The 16062-nt window shown below is 40.3% G+C and overlaps 1 protein-coding gene across 31 annotated transcripts in view; it reads left to right on the top strand.

Annotated features, from left to right (window-relative positions):
* EPB41L3 (erythrocyte membrane protein band 4.1 like 3) overlaps positions 1–16062 on the top strand; it is a 143167-nt gene that overhangs the window by 89664 nt on the left and 37441 nt on the right. For all 31 annotated transcript variants that reach the window (XM_032680240.1, XM_032680017.1, XM_032680024.1 and 28 more), the window contains 2 exons: positions 10995–11099; positions 13349–13391. In XM_032680240.1, the coding sequence (XP_032536131.1) occupies positions 10995–11099; positions 13349–13391 (148 nt within the window). The remainder of the gene's footprint in view (positions 1–10994; positions 11100–13348; positions 13392–16062) is intronic.

The raw sequence follows: 16062 nt of genomic DNA, 5'->3' as shown, positions 1-16062 counted from the left end.
CCATGTTAGCAATAAGAGTTGCTGTTTCGAGACCAAAACCAAGTAAATCTCACTTTATTATCATTCCTTAACTATATTAGCTTGTCATATAAAATCCTAATGCCTCATATGAGAGATTTTTTTTTTTCCCAGCTGAGCCCCATGTAGTGTTCACTGGGCTGCTTTTATGTTTTTTACCCATGTCTGTTGATACAGTGAACAAAATATCAGAGACGGGACCGGGTGGTGAGGAAATATCTGCTTGCAAAGCAAAGTGTTGATAGGCAGCAAGATCTGTCTCTCATGGTTTATCTTGCTCTGACAGAAATGATTTTGATCTGAAGTGGATAAAGCTGGGATGTAGCTTGAGAACAGGCTGTGTTAGTTTTCTTCACAACCCCAGCACTGATGGTGTAATACTAAGGTACCCCAAATCTAAAAGGCTCATCATCCTACTGCCTCTCCTACCTCAAGAGCATCTCTCTTTGCTGTGGTTTCTGTGCAATGTATTTTTTTTTTTCCACTTCAGCCTGGCAATGTAGGTCAGGGAGAGCTCTGTGGCTTTAAAATTCATATGGCAAGATTACTCTGTAAATCGGACTATGTTGACAGTGGAGCTTTTTTCAGCTGAAAGTAAACAAAATGTTTATGGTTGGTTGTTGTTAATGTCTGCCAGGAACTATTTATATTATAGGTAGTGATTGGTTCCCCTTGCTCACTGTGGCACTACTAGACTTGTGCACAGTTAGTTAGCAGTTAAGAAGGAGAGATGAGTGTTTGCTGAATTGGCCCAAGTATAGGTAGAATAAGGAAAATATTTATATTTATAACCTCCCTGGAAAAGCTTCAGCTGCTTTACTGAATCCCAAGAGACCCATCTGAGTTACTGCAGAGTGTTTTGCAGGAGATGGTAGGGCAATCAGGAGGCATTAAGCCAATGGATCAGCTGCACATTTAGCTAAAATCCGAGCCCAAACAATCTGTGTTCTTAAGAAAGCTGAGTGAGGGGGTTACTTTCTCTGTTGAAAAGCCTCTAGAAATGTGGAATACTGTTTATTATTTTATGTCATCATTTAGCAAATGTGTGAGACTAATCAGTGCTGAGAACAGAACTGCTGATTGAGAAATCGTGTCCACTATTTTTGTATTCATTTATCAGAGAGTAGTGCTCATAAGCTGTTACCAGATCTCAGTTTATACAGTATGCATTCTGTTGATGCACTTGGGATGCATTTGATAATCATCGTGTTTGACAGGTATTTCTGTAGTCACTGTGCACAGGCAGACATGGCTTTTACATTTCCATGTATAAAAGCATGCTCCAGAGTGTTTGTTCTTTCTCAGGTGCCCCCAAAGCAGTTGCATTGCCGTGAGTGAAGTGCCCACTTTTTTCCTAAGGACGCAAACTGTGTGGTGTACCTGTCGGTACGCTTAGAGCTCATGTGATGCCAGTGCTGGTGTGATCTCTGCTGCTGATGTAGAAGGCAAAAACCCTAATTTGGTTTGATGCCAGAATCGGGACTAGGTCACCAATCTTCTTACTGGGGTTTAGCAGTCCTCTGGGTTTTTTTAGATTAGTGCTAGCTGTTTAGGATTGCAAGCTCAAACGGCATTAAAGAAGGTTGCCCCTGATAAAAACTGTGTCATATTATACAATGTCATTGACATTTGCTGCAGGTATGTAACTGCAGCATGGACAGTGTTACATATTTATCTGTTTATCTAAATACTTCATTTGCAAGTGTCAGAAAAGGTTATTTTCAGGAATGGTAATACATTTCAATATGGTATATTAAGATAAATGTCAATAAGCTGATAAATTATAGTACTCCCATAATGGGGGAAAAAAGAAAGTGATCAGTCATCACTGTATGTCAAAATACCTCCTTGTCTCCTGGAAGTTTCCTTACGTGGCATTCATTTGTATGTGCACAGCAATATAAGATAGAGTCTAAATTAAAAAATCAGAGATAAGCAGAATAGTATTGAAGTTTTTATTTCAAACTATTAGAATGTATTAGTCACTATGACATTCTATGCAGGTTTACACATAAAAAAGTTAATAAAGAAATAGGACATTTGGAAAGGTTGTACTGGCATGCAGCCTTCAGGAAAAGCATTTCCTTATATGAAATATATTCACGTTGGGGGAAAAAAAAAAAGTCTTTTTAGTACAGCTTTCATTCAATGAAATCTTTCTGAAATTGCTTCATTCTTAGTTTTTCCCCGCTTTTGACTAAATAGTTTATTCAGTCGATTGTATTTAAAATTGTGACTAGAGACATTTCTAAGTACAGTTTACCACTGAACTATGGAAAACATTAAATGGTACTTCCTTTTGAGGACCAAGAAATGAGTGTATTTTGCTTTGAACCTTTTCTGTTTATTGAGCATATTTTTTTTTCCTTTTGTGACCTGAAAGGCTGGCAGAAATATCTTGTTCGATATCTCCTACATGTGCTGGCAAACTGCTTAGGAATTGAATGAGAGCATTCTGTCCATCCTAGGGATGTATGTGTCCTTATAAATGTTTATGTATGAACATTTATTATTATTGATTACATTATATTATGAGCATATTAATTTATGAACATTTATGTGTTCTGCTCATCCAGTGGAGGGTAACAAAAATGCTCTAGAGAGCTGGAGCACCTCTCCTGTAAAGACAGGACTGAGAGAGTTGGGGTTGGTCAGCCTGGAGAAGAGAAGGTTCCAGGGAAACCTCATTGCAACCTTCCAGTAGTTAAAGGAGACTTACGGAAAGGAGGGAGAGAGACATTTTTACACAGGCAGATAGTGATAGGGCAAGGGGGAACTGTTTTAAACTAAAAGAGGCAAGATTTAGGTTAGATGCAAGGAGAAAATTCTTTTCTGTGAGGGTGATGAGACATTGGGACAGAGAAGTTGTGGATGCCCCATCCCTGGAAATGTTCAAGGACAGGTTGGATGGGACGTTGAGCAACCTGATCTAGTGGCGTTGGAACCAGATGATCTTTAGGTCCCTTCCAACCCAAGCCATTCTGTGATTCTTTGATTTATAATACTCTTCATATGCCAAACCCAATTTTTTTTTCTGTAAGAAACTTAAAATAGTTGGAATAAAAAGACAAGATTAGTTAATTTCTTTTATCTTTAAGCTTTTTTCTCTGTGTGTATTTGTTGTTTGCTTTGTCACTCCATATATCTTACTTCTGTCTTTGGTGTACAGCGTTGTACAATAAACTTCAGCAAAGGTTTTGTTCCATAGCAGAAATTACTTACTTGAAAATGTTTTGTGTAATGCCTAGAACATCACTCTCAACATGCTGAACTTTCAGATGAATTAACTGTTGTTGATGTTCTGGAACTGCCATTGCCATTTTCGGCAAGCACAGCAGGGGATGTAGATGTCTAAATTCCAGTGGTTGTCATATTATGCTTACAAAAGTTTTTATCATGCACATTACACATGTAAGATTTAGTTCAGTAAACCAGCAGAAAAGTTACTCTTTTTCTGCCAGTTAAGACTCCACGAAGGATTCTCTGTCCTGTTCTTCTTTCTGGATGCTCCTCACTTAGCTTCCTGCTGGAGACTTCAGTTGAGAAATGATAGATTTGAAGAAATTCTGGGTTTCTTTTCTCTTCTGTCATCTTTCTTCTTCATCTTCTTTTCCCTGTGGAGAGAAATTGTGGAGAAGTGTAAACAGCACAAAACCAAATCCTTTGAAAATGCAAATTAAAAGTGTGTAGAAGTGAAACGAAGTTAAACTTCTTTTGAATTACTTCTTCCATTTATCTTTCTTGGGAAAAAAAGAAAAAACAATTTGCCTTTTTTTTTTTTCGGCTTCAATCACGATTTATTCAAAGAATGTGTTCTCCATATTTGGAAATTATCTGGCCAAAAGTGCAATGATTACCTTCTAGAATTTCCTTCATATCTTGATCAGCTCAAACTCTTTTCAGAAAAAAAAATGGGAAATTTCATAGTATGTTGATTATTATTTCATTCACTGATAAAAATGTGCTTCTTACCAGAACAACTGTGTGAGTTTAGGATCTCTCATTGGCTCCCCGTAGATGGGGAAGCAATGTGATGTGACCAGGAGCTTCTCTGCATTTGGAACCACACTGAATTCACTTATAAATTTGCATCTGTTTGTATGCATAGATTAAGTGCATTAAATTTTACATATTTGCCTATGCATAATAATTTATTACATATATGTGATGTTAGGATCTCTTCCCCAGAAATGGGGTTCTCAATACAAAAGTGATCTTGGAAGTTTAGTCATTTTAGCTTGCAAGTCTTGAGTATTTGCAGAAGTAGTGGGGCTTTTTTTCTGGGATGAGGCATATTTTTGGGTAAGTTGGGTAATTCACAAGGAAAGAATGAGAAAATGTGCTGTCAGGAGGCTGGAATTCATCAACTGAGCGACTCAGCTGGAGGAACTTTGGGAAGAGAGATCTCACTGCGGTGAGAACAAAGTATAACCACTTAGTCATTTTCACTTGTTTGTGTTGCAAGAATAATTGCAGAAGCTGTAACAGGGGAGGGAGAAACTTCTTGTATGTTCTAATTATTTGTTGCCGTATACATTTTAACTTTTGCAGGTGTTTTCCTTGTGTTTGCATAGAGGAGACTATTGTGCAGACCATGTAGTGTAGAAGCCAAAGTGTCAACCAAAATAAATTGCAAAGAGTAATTTAAATTGAAACAGTAAAATGAAATAAAATCAGTGGTCTGGGCACAGTTGATATCTTTTTTATCAGGCACATTGCAAATGAAAAAAATTAACTAATGGTTCCCTACCAGAAAGAACAGGGGGAAAAGGAAGAGGTTAGTACAGCCACATGCCAAAATACATTACAGCATGCAAGGCTAGAGCCAGCCCATACATTTATACAGTGCATTGTTAAGATTCATTGGAAAGTGCAAATGCTAATTAGGAATGTGAACCAGATAACCTCAACATCAGTTCGAGTCCAATTATTCCTACTGGGATTTCATGATACAGATCTGTTTGTCCTTCTTCCAGCAATCGTGCCCAACTAGAGTTATTACAGTAATTGCATGGAGTTTGATGCCAGGCTAGTGCTAGTGTGACACTGCTCGCTGGCAGCTTGGCAGCTTTTCCGAGGAAAGCAACAGTGTCATTTTTGCATATGTATTCATGCAGAAAGATACGTGCAAACTCCGTTTAAAATCCAGGTCCACAGCTGTGATACTTGTTCGTCTTGCTGTGCTCCTTGACTAAGCAGAAAGGGAGGTGAAGTTTCAGTCCATCAGGGTGCCCTGACCTTGTAGTTACTGTGCAGTGGAGATGGTTATTGGTGGCAAAAATGAATCCTGTTGTAACTGTTTGGTTGCAGAAGTCTCTTCTCTCTTCAGGTTTTCCCTAGCACTGCAAAATTTGGTCTGAATGTGATCTCTTGTAGTTGATTCCATGCTGCAGGCAGCTCTTGCTCCGCATTCTGCACCCACATGAAACTGCAGTATCGAATGCCAAAGTAGAGCCACCCCTAAATGCATCACTTTGGAGGCTGCAATAGTTTCATTTCTAAAAAGCAGAGAGGGCTGTTTGCTGCTCTTCAGCTCCTCCTGTATCCCTCTCAGTGAGAGAAAGGTAATCTGTGAAGGTGCACAGGGATCCCAGTGTCATGGCCGTGTATCATGGTTTGAAGGGACTGGGGAGGCCCCTGATGTGAGCAGGGCAATGGCTGGGGCTGGGTCAGGCCAGCTGTGGCATTGCCTGGCCAAGGCCTTGAAACCTTCTGAGAACAGAGACTCTTTGGCCCTCCTGAGCTACCGGTCCTAGCATGGCATTGCCCCTCCAGGGAGAAATCTGTCAGACAGAGGGTTGGATTCTGTCTGGAAGAAGCTCAAGCGTGACAGATCCTCAGCATGGACACCTCTTTGCTGAAACAAAGCTAGCAAAAACAGCTGGTCCTGTAGGTTGGAGGTTACCCCAGCAAGCGAAAGTGGGTCATTCAGGGTGAGGTGCAGCAGAAGAGAGGCTCAGGCTGCATCATCAGAGTGGGTGCCAAAATGCCCTGCAGGAAGACTGCAAATGGTTGTGTTTCAGGACAGGCCAAAACAGGAGCCACAGCAGCTTAAAGGAGACTTTTGGGAGAGGTGGTGCCTGCTGGCGTGGGGGAGCCAAGCCTACAGTCTTGCACAGAAAAATAAAATTTGTCCCTTGGAGGTGCCAGTTCTGAATCCTGATAAATTTTCCTCTGGCACAACTGGCTTCCAGTCTGGGAAGCACCATCCAGCACATAACATTTGAAATCTTTCTGATCTCGTCCCTGTATCTTACTAAATACCAAAGGAATTTCCTGGGGTCTTACTAGTACCTGTATGACAAGAAAGTTGGTGTCACATCTTTGTATTAAGTTGTTGGTTGCTCATTTTCTACGTAATTTCCCCCTTTGCTTATCACAGTACAAGAACATACGGGTTTGGTAGCTTGGTTGCTGCAATACAGGTTTTTTTATTACCTGAGGGTCCTGATGGGCAAAAAGGTGGAAAAAAGTCAACAATGTGCCCTGGCAACACAGAAGGCCAGTGCCATCCTTGGCAACATTACCAGAAGGTCAAGGGAGGTCATCCTTCCCCTCTACTCAGCTCCTAAAGTGCTGAGTCTGGACCTGGACTCCCCAGTACAAGGCAGGCATGAACATATTGGACAGAGTCCAACAAAGGGCCACAGATATTACAAAGGCCCTGGAGCATCTATTTCATGAGGAAAGTCTGAGAGCTGGAACTGTTCAACCTGGAGAAGAGAAGGTTCTGGGGGGATCTTAACAATGTCTATCAATATCTGATGGGAGGAGTAAAGAAGATGGAGCCAAAGTATGCTCAGTGGTACCCATTTGCCAGGACAAGAGGCAAGGACCACAAAGTGAAAGATAGGAATTTTCATTTAAATGGAAGAAAAAAAAAATTACCATCATAGTAAATATCATATCGTGGTCAAACACTGGCACGGATTTCCCATACAGGCTGGAAGTCTCCATCCATGGAGATATTCAAAACCCAAGTGGACACAATCCTGAGCAACCCACTGTAGGTGGAAGGGCGGGTGGACTAGGCAATCCCCAGAGGTGCCCACCAGCCTCAGCCAATCTGTGGTTCTGTGATTAACATGTAGTACATATTTTATGGCTGGAGTTACAATGTATCAATAACAAAGGCTTGAATGTTTTCACTTGAATAATGTTTGTGTATTATTACTGAATATTTTACTCAAATGTTTGTCAGTGAGAGTAATTGACTTTATAGTAATCTCGTTATCCAGAAAGAGCTAAGACAGAAGTACTTAATTTTTGAGCTCCTCATTGTTATCTTGTTCTGGTGGGATTGTAAGGTGGTAGGGGTATAATGGAGGAATATGGGCTGAAGAAGCTGATGTAGAAAGGTTTGAGCATGAACTGTTTCTGGAGAAGACAACTAGGGGAGGCCTTCAGCCTTGGAGGGAGGGAGAAGTTCAGTTCCAAAACCAAAGAGAAGCTGGTGAGAAGAGAGGCTGCTTCTCCTTTCCCTTGTGTGTGTGTGGGAATTGCTGGCAGGCACAGGCTTGCCAAGTTTGCTGCTGCTGGCTCCTCTCCCTAGGAGCTTGACCAGGAGGCTGTTTATTCCCATTCCAGCTTCGAGAGAGCCCTGGCCTTTATAGAGCTGCAGGGATGCAGGGATGACACTGTGAAAAGCGTAAAGTTTTTGCTCTCAGACCTTTGTGTTCATTTATACCATTAAATCTATGTTTTGTATTCTTTCTCTTTTCTTGATTTACCAGAGCTTAAGCAAAGTGTCTTTTTTCACATCTGCACATTTCATTTCATCCCATTCATGCCTGAAAAATATCTAAGAGTATTTTTAGTGGAGACTCTTGCAATATTTGCCTTTCAGAAAAGCTCTTCATTTACAGGACCAGTATTTTATAGCTCGAAGTCTTCTTTTTTTTTTTTTTTTTTTTGACTGCTGAGAATTGATTGGCATTTTTGGGATTAACTTACGATCCACAGTAACCAGCAGACTGTCAATCTTTCGTCGTCTTAGACTTGTCATTTCAAAATGATAGAAAGCAAAGGTTTAGGATGGATTGAGGAGCTGTATGAATTTGTAAGCTGACCTTTCTCTCCTCCTCCCACTCTGTCCCTGCCAAAGCAATGATACCCGTGTCTTTCTTGGCATGGTTATTTGGGCACTCAGTAAAATAAAAGCAATTAGCAAGAGCACAGGAGGTCTGTTCAGTTTCTTTAATTATATATTCCTAACTAAACCTCTTAATTTCCCATGAATTTACTCAGTACCTTCCCTTCACTGTATTTCTGTGCAATGATGGTTTAGAAGCAGAGTGTGCCTGCTCACACCACATGAGTGCAAAGTGGCAGTGCTGCCGATATACAGGTACATGAGGATTTCTTTTGGCTTTTGCATTAGAGCAGCAGGGGTGGCTCCATTGCAAGGCACCCCCCCACTCCTGAAATGACTGGAGTCGTCTAAATCCTGCTCCTGCAGGTCATCTCTGACCTGGGACAGCGGTCAGAGGCTCATCTGTCTGGATGCTGATGGGCGTTTCTGTGGATAGTGGAAAGAGAAGTGGTCCTAGTAAGGCTTTCTCTCAGCTATCACTAGTTCCTACCTTGTGATGGGGAAGAGAACACCGGAACCAGGATAGGCTCTCAGTTACATGTAGTATTTCTGATATGCTCTTGCAACACCAGCAGTGTTTTCCCATATCCTGATGCAGCAGGAATTTTGCAGAAAGTGACTGAGTACAGCTTGGGCATCTTCATACAGGAGAAAGAGGAGGAGGGGGATATATTGCCATGCAAATTATTCAGGATTGCCATAGTCAAGAAATCCTGAGCGCTGGGGGTTTTCTGGTTGGTTGGGTTTTATTACAGCACAGCCCTGCACAACTGTTTCCTGTAGTTCCCTGTTAAAACACCATACCTTACAGCTGCTAGCTAGTATTTCTCAAAGCAGACATCTGTGTAGCTACACGGATTGGCCAGATAAAGCAACTCCTGTGTTGGCCTTAAGTGACTCTTAAAATTAAGAGAGCACTGAAGTGTCACAATTTGAATACATGTAAATGGCGCAGTAGTGCAGACAGTATTTTTCAAAGCTGGTGTCCTCTAGAGCTAACCTGCTTATTTCTCTCCTTTCAGTATAAGTACTTAGTTTGTTAACAAGTAAAGAAGCAGGAAATTTGGCAAAATGCAGCATTGCTTTCTTATAGCAGAAATGTGTCTATTCTGGCTGGAAGATTCTGAGTTCATTCCTCTCCACACAGCAATAGTGAGATCTTTTTTATCCTCCTGTTCTTCCACATGGAGCACAAAGTATAAAACCACCAACGTCTTATTATTTACTTCCAAGTTTGGAGCGTGAAGAATTAACTAAACATTTGTTTGACATTATAAAGGAGCATATTTATGCTTCCTACTACAGGGTGGAAAGCATGGGACATGTAGAACAAGGCTGTAAAGCTATTTGCTCAAATGATGCTGGAAGACACAGTAAATGAAGCTACAGCAATACACTCGTAATGCAATTCTGGGCCTGGTTTTTTTCCTCAGCTGGAGGACACTTTTTAGGCTCAACCACATGCATCAGCTTCCCCATTGATAAAAATGTAAAGGATGTTTCCCAGTGTCCTTTCCAATATACCATCAGAGCACCAAATTCAACATAAATTACATTAAGCTGCACAACTCCCTCCATTGTCTCTTGTAATGTTTTCACGGAGTGTTAGGCAGCAATCCTCGATTCTTTTCTTTTTTTTCTCTTGGCCTGCTTGCCACTTCTAAAATAGTTTCAGGCCAGCATTGGGCTCCATGGGTTTGTTGGCATAGCTGTGTCAGCTTGGATTGTGAACTATCCTCTCCCGGCCAAGACTGCTGGGCTGGTAACGCAGTTTGGCTGCAACTCTGTCAGCAGAGGCACGTAAATTTGGGGGCAGCATTCTCTCATCTTCTGTTTCCACAGCCTGCATTGCCTTTGAAGCAAGTGATGTATTTCCAGTCTGCTTCAAGTCATATGTATGCTACAGATAAAGAAAATGCTGTGCTAACATCAACTAAAATATTTATGTATGCGTGTGTTTGGAATAAAGTGGGGAGATTTTTTTCCTTTAGCTGAGTTGCACTTACGGAGGTAAGCAGTAATGAAACAGTGTCCCAAATAATTTTGAATTGATTATCATAATTAATACATATCAAAGTTGGAACACATAGCTTATAAAAAGGACATTTCTGTCTGTGTTTGGTCTTTTGGAGATTTTTTTTTCTCAATTTCACATACAACACTGACAACTAGGATGACCTCAATATTTACTGTCCAGTACGAGAGATACTACGAAGCTTCTGCTAAGGGCTCTGGCTGTTGACAGATATCTTCTCATCTAACATGTCAGCAGTAAAGAGGGTTAGTGGGACAATGGAAGCTGCTTTCTTACCCAGCTGCATTCCCAATTAGATACTAGGCTCTTTCCATGATTTCAGTAGATGGTGTAATCACATTTCCATGTATATTAGACAAAAATGAGTCCTGGAATCAGTCCACGTTGTTACCGAAGCAAAAAGTATCTCCATGTTTGGTTTTATCTCCAGTGGATTGGCACCCCACCGCAGTCACAGCTCTGATAATCCATGACCAGGAATATTTTGTGCTGCTGTTTGTTGCTGCTTGCACACAAAGAATTGCTCTGGTTTTGCAGAGATATGACCTTAGCATGCCCTTGGAGTTGCAGTTTCTGAAAGACAGGAGAGATCTTCTATTGAGACTTGAAACATGACATGTGTGACTTATTTTTAACTCTGCAAGAAGACTTGAGCTTTTAGGGAAAGAGGATTTGCCCCATTCAGCAGCTTCCTATGAAGCTCCAGGTCAATAGGTTAGAAAGATGGATGCATTGAATTGAATGATTTTGAAGTTATTGATTTGACAGAAGAGGTGCTATTTTAATGCTTTGTTATGTTATTTTGCAAACGTAATTTTTTTTGTTTTGTTTTCTGTTAATTTCCTACAGAAACGTTCCAGAGGTCAAGTGCTATTCGACAAAGTGTGTGAGCATCTGAACCTTTTGGAAAAAGACTACTTTGGACTAACATACAGAGACACAGAAAACCAAAAGGTAACCCACAGAGCTGCAGCTGACTTTTGGCCTGCGAACACCAGAGCTCACTTAGAGACTCCCCAGACAGTTGCAACAATCCAGAAGTTGGTTTTATCTTCCTTGCCAGGTTCCATAGACATAGTTTGAGCTATTGTTTTTTGTGACTCACTCTATTTCATGAAAGCGTCTCCTGTGTTTCCCTGGCTTCCCTCTGTTTTGGCTGTTTATGACATGAAGGAAGTTAATCATATAGTTGGTTCTCTTTCTAGTATAATTTATTCTTTTACTGCCATAGATGAAAGTCAGATTGACATTCAGAGATACACTGCTAAATATATGATACTAAAATATGGCTTAATAATACTGTGTTGGGACACAGATAAGCAGATTGACTGCTCCTGCTAACTGCTAAGATAAAGTAAGGCTCCAAGTCTTGACTTTCTTTATCTTAGCATTATTGTTGCTTTGACTAAAGACATTAGTCTTCAGAAGCAGTTGGTAGCAAGAGTGAATCACATTCTGCTTGTCTGCATCTCAACTTTAGTATGAAATAAGCTGTGTCAAAGATTATCTAATGTGCAGGTGATATGTATATATATTGTTACAGGGAAAGAGAGAGTATCAAAGATAATTTAAAATATGCTGTGTAATTTTGGCATTTTAAGATAAATATTTTGAAACAGTGCAAAACTTCTTAGCAATATATGCAGTAGCCCAGCAGAGCTCACAAGGTGAAGCTGTTTTTGCTTTACGTGGCCTGAAAGGTCTTCCCTGATGGAGCTGGAGCTCTTACTACTTTTTTAGCTGCTTGTGTCTTGTGGGAACAACAGTTGTATTTTCTAGATTTCCGTATGTTTCAATTATATATGATACAAAAAAAGTCAGTCTTTTTGTCTCTCTTTCCCCCTTTCTTTATGGACTTCTTTGTTTCTGATTCAGAAAATCACTTAAGCGGATACTTGGTCCATGTCAGTGCAAGATAACACTTTAACATATGCTTAGTTTTGAGTTTTTATAAAAGCTAGGCAGATGTCTAAGTTCATTTCCAGATAGGTGTGCTTTCATGTACTGGAAAGAGAAGAATGGATTTATTATTAACACTTGGTTTAGAAGCACTAAACATTTGTAGGTCACCATTTACTTTGCAGAACTAAACAGTTAAAAGAATAACTGCCTGCCACCACATTTATTGATCAAAAGCATGTATATTTTTAATGTCAAAGTACTTAGCAATTCACCTCCATCCTCTGGTACATAACTTCCAACCAGACAGCATATGTGCCCACATCACATGACATCTTTGTAAACAGAAATGCTGACGCATCTTTAATTTTGTGGTACATAGTGTGCTTTTGTCCTCAGCAATAGCTGGAGTTCTTCAGGCTCATGTTTTGCACCACAGACCAGGTTTGGACAGCTGCAAACTGGTTGTTTTTGTTGGGGAGGGATTGTTGTGTTCTGCTTGTTTGATATTTCTTTAGTGTTTTTTTGTTTCTCCGATACATTTGTTTATCTTTCTTTGGAGAAAGTGAAACTTTCCTAGGGGAAGCAAACTTTTTGTTCTGGGCTGTTCTATGCATTTTAAATATTAATTTGATTCTCTTAGAGGTCAAGGCAGCAGTGGCACTAAGAGACCCCAAGCTGTTATGTACCTCACCCAGAGGAATTTTCATCTGCTCCTTGACGTCCACAGAGTACTAACACATCACTGTGATAATTCCCCATCTCCTCTGAAGGGTTTTTTTCTTGCATAGTCACTGGGCTTTACACGGTGTGGATGGGGGGCAAAGGTGCTGTGGTTCTGCCTCTGGTTTCCTTGGAAAAGCCCCTCATACCCACATTGGTTTGCAAATGGGGTAGTGCCCTCCTCTGCACTTGCTTATCCTCTAGCAAGACTTTTCAGCCTTTCCAGGGTTAGAGAAAAAAAATCAACCAAGCAACCAATTGTAACAAGCTTCTAGAAATTTCGTTTTTCCAGAAGATACTCTGGAAAAAGATTTCTGTGGATTCACTTTACCAATTTCTAATTTTTTACTCTTTTATTTCAAACCATTTAGCCCCTCAATGTCTGGGAAGGTTAATAAAAATCCTACTTCTACCCAGGGCCACATCATGAAAAGTAGTGTTATCCCAGCCTACTGCTGCTCCAAGGAGAAAGGGGTGGCAGACCTTTGCGTGTTCTAGCTTCGACTCATAGCACTGTTTTAAAAATAATGGGTTTTGTGTTTTCTAATTCAAATTGAAAAAAGGAAACATTTTCTTTGCAGAATTGGTTGGACCCTGCCAAGGAAATCAAGAAGCAGATCCGAAGTAAGTTTGTTATTCTTGTCCCCTTTTACATGTCTCCCCATGGCAAAAAAGCATATTTCACAGTCATCTTTTTATCCAGTCCCAAGTCTTTGGCAAAAGAATTACCTGCATCTTTTAGATATTTTACCCCATAATGAGTGTGAGTGGTTACTGAGGCTCGTAACAAATGAACATGCATTGCTGAAAACAACTTGACATTTGCAGGGATGCAAAAACCCGAGGTTTGACATTAAGCAATGTAACCTTAGGGACTAGGCCGTGTATATGAATTATTTCTTGTGTTACTGATATTTATATCGTATCCAGGAACACTACTCATGCCTCGTACTGAAATATTTCATTGATGCAAAGATAGCATTCTACCTAAAATATCTTTCCTGTCTGCATTTCAGAAGCTTGGTCTTTGCTCCTAAAATGACCATGCAACTCACAGAGAAACAGTCAATTTTCTGATTCACATGAATCTTTTAAAAATCTCGGTTGTTAAAACTAGATGTCCGCTACATTAGAAATTCAAAAACCTCTCAAAGGAAAGCCTTGTTGAGACTGCCAGGTTCAAAATTTGACCCGCCTTTTTTTTCTTCCCCTCACTTTTAAAACTTGACCATATTTTATGTGCATGATTTCTATGTGCAGGAAAGCTCAGTATTTTTTTTTCTTTGCACATGTTGTAAATGATTTCTTCTAACACTTTTGCTTTTACAAGCAAATATATCTGGTAGTCACATTTGTTGGACCAGGCCTGGCAAGTGAATCCTTTCCCTCTCCAAGATTCAAAAGGTTAATTTACACTGGAAAATTTCCCTACTTACTATGAACAACCTCACCTTTCTTCCAGTAGTATTTTCATTACAGGTAAGTGATCTGCAATACATGAAAATTCGCCTTTTCTGAATCTCATGAGAAGATGTATCTGGAGAGGAAGGTGCTTTAGACCTCAATGAATCAGGTTACGCTACTGCTCAGTACAAGTAAAGCAGCTCAGCTCCCCACCACAAATTTGAAATGCATTTAATATGTTCCCAAGCCATGAAATAGACAATGAAAGGTTGTGACAGCGGGAGATTAACCAGGGCAGAAGAGTCTTGTCCTGTACTTGAGGCAGTGGACAGTTGTATTTGCAGAAGATGACAGCAATAATTTGCTTGTACAATTCACCCCAGAATTTTGGAACAGGACAATAGTGAAAAGTAGTGCTGTTACCCATGATGCTTTCCAAACATATATATATAGTCCTGCTAAACCCTGGTTGACTTGTACAACACTTGTACCACACTGCAGACCACAGGGATTTCATCCCAGTGGTGAGAAAGGGCCATGTGTGTGACCCTTCATTTGCACCCACTAACTTGCACATGATGTTAGGTTTTATTTAAAACCCTGTAAGTATGGGGTGAAGGCCTCTTACTCTAGTATCTTAACCATCTGTGCTATATGATAGGCTTTATCATAGGTTTGATTTATTTCATATGTGCCAAGGAATAGGTTTATGGGCCCCTTCCATCTGTTGTGGGACCAGGTGCCACCCACTGGTTGCACTCCCACCTTGGGTCTGGTCCTCTCCTGGGTGGGGCCATGCCCCATCCTCGCTGCCAGCCAAATCTTCCTTTACCAGCTTTTATGGCCCAAGAAAACAGAAAGCTTCCTAAAATCAAGGACTCCAAAAGTCTTACAAGGAGCTGAAGTCCTAGTGATAAACATCAAAACTCTTCTTGGGTTGGAAGGGACCTTGAGGATCATCTTAGTTTGAACCCCTGCCATAGACCAGGTTTCTCAATGCCCCATCCAACCTGGCCTTGAACATATGAGCCTATTTTCTCAGGTATGTGGATCATCAAAGTGAGTGGGGGTTTGCATAGAATGAAATTTCCCTGTTGTCTCTAAATAAATACTCCCAAACACCCAATTTGGAGGACTATACAGTATTTCTGGGCGAGTAGATCTGTCCAGCATATAAGCTATCTTACTAGATAATATCTTACTAGAGAGTGCACCAGATATACCTCCAAACCCCTTAAAACCTTCAATACACTTTAGGAGGTACCTAGGCACAACATGCCCCTGAATGAAAGATCATGGGAAAGCCCTACCCTGTGTCAGGTTTATAAGGAAAAGTCTTGATTTTCACAGTGTTCCTGAGCACTTCCTTGTTACATGGCCAATATGGATTTTTTGAGAGGGATATTTATTTCTAGTTAGATTTGTCCTTTGACACCAGTGCATTTCAGAATAGAGAGGTGACATTACTTTGCTTCTGGTTTCTGGACTACAAAAATACTGTAATTTATGTGGTAGAAGTAGATATGAGGGGTATATCCCAGAACAGAGGCCTTGGTGAAAATCTTGTTACTGTAAAACCCCCATGTTGCTTGTGGTTTGGGGTTTTGTTATTGCTTTTTATTTGCATTCAAGACATGCGCTAGAGTAACCTGACCCTTTTTTCAGAATAGCTTCTATATTTACATACCATGTTCAATTCTTTTTAAAATCTTGATATTCCTTCTTTACAACATTTAAAGCTAACACTCCAGAAATAATTTCACCAACTGTGGTGGTACAAACCGGTATCCATCACGTGGGTCACCTAAACTTACTGAAATAAGTCAAGAAGAATTCCCTAGTGCTACATACTTTTTTCGGTCATGCTTTCTGTCTTTGTCCTTGCAGCTTT

Source organism: Chiroxiphia lanceolata, chromosome 1 (assembly GCF_009829145.1).
Source record: "Chiroxiphia lanceolata isolate bChiLan1 chromosome 1, bChiLan1.pri, whole genome shotgun sequence".
Lineage (NCBI taxonomy): Eukaryota > Metazoa > Chordata > Aves > Passeriformes > Pipridae > Chiroxiphia > Chiroxiphia lanceolata.
Note: the sequence above shows the minus strand (reverse complement) of the source record. Positions and strands in the feature narration are given on the sequence as shown.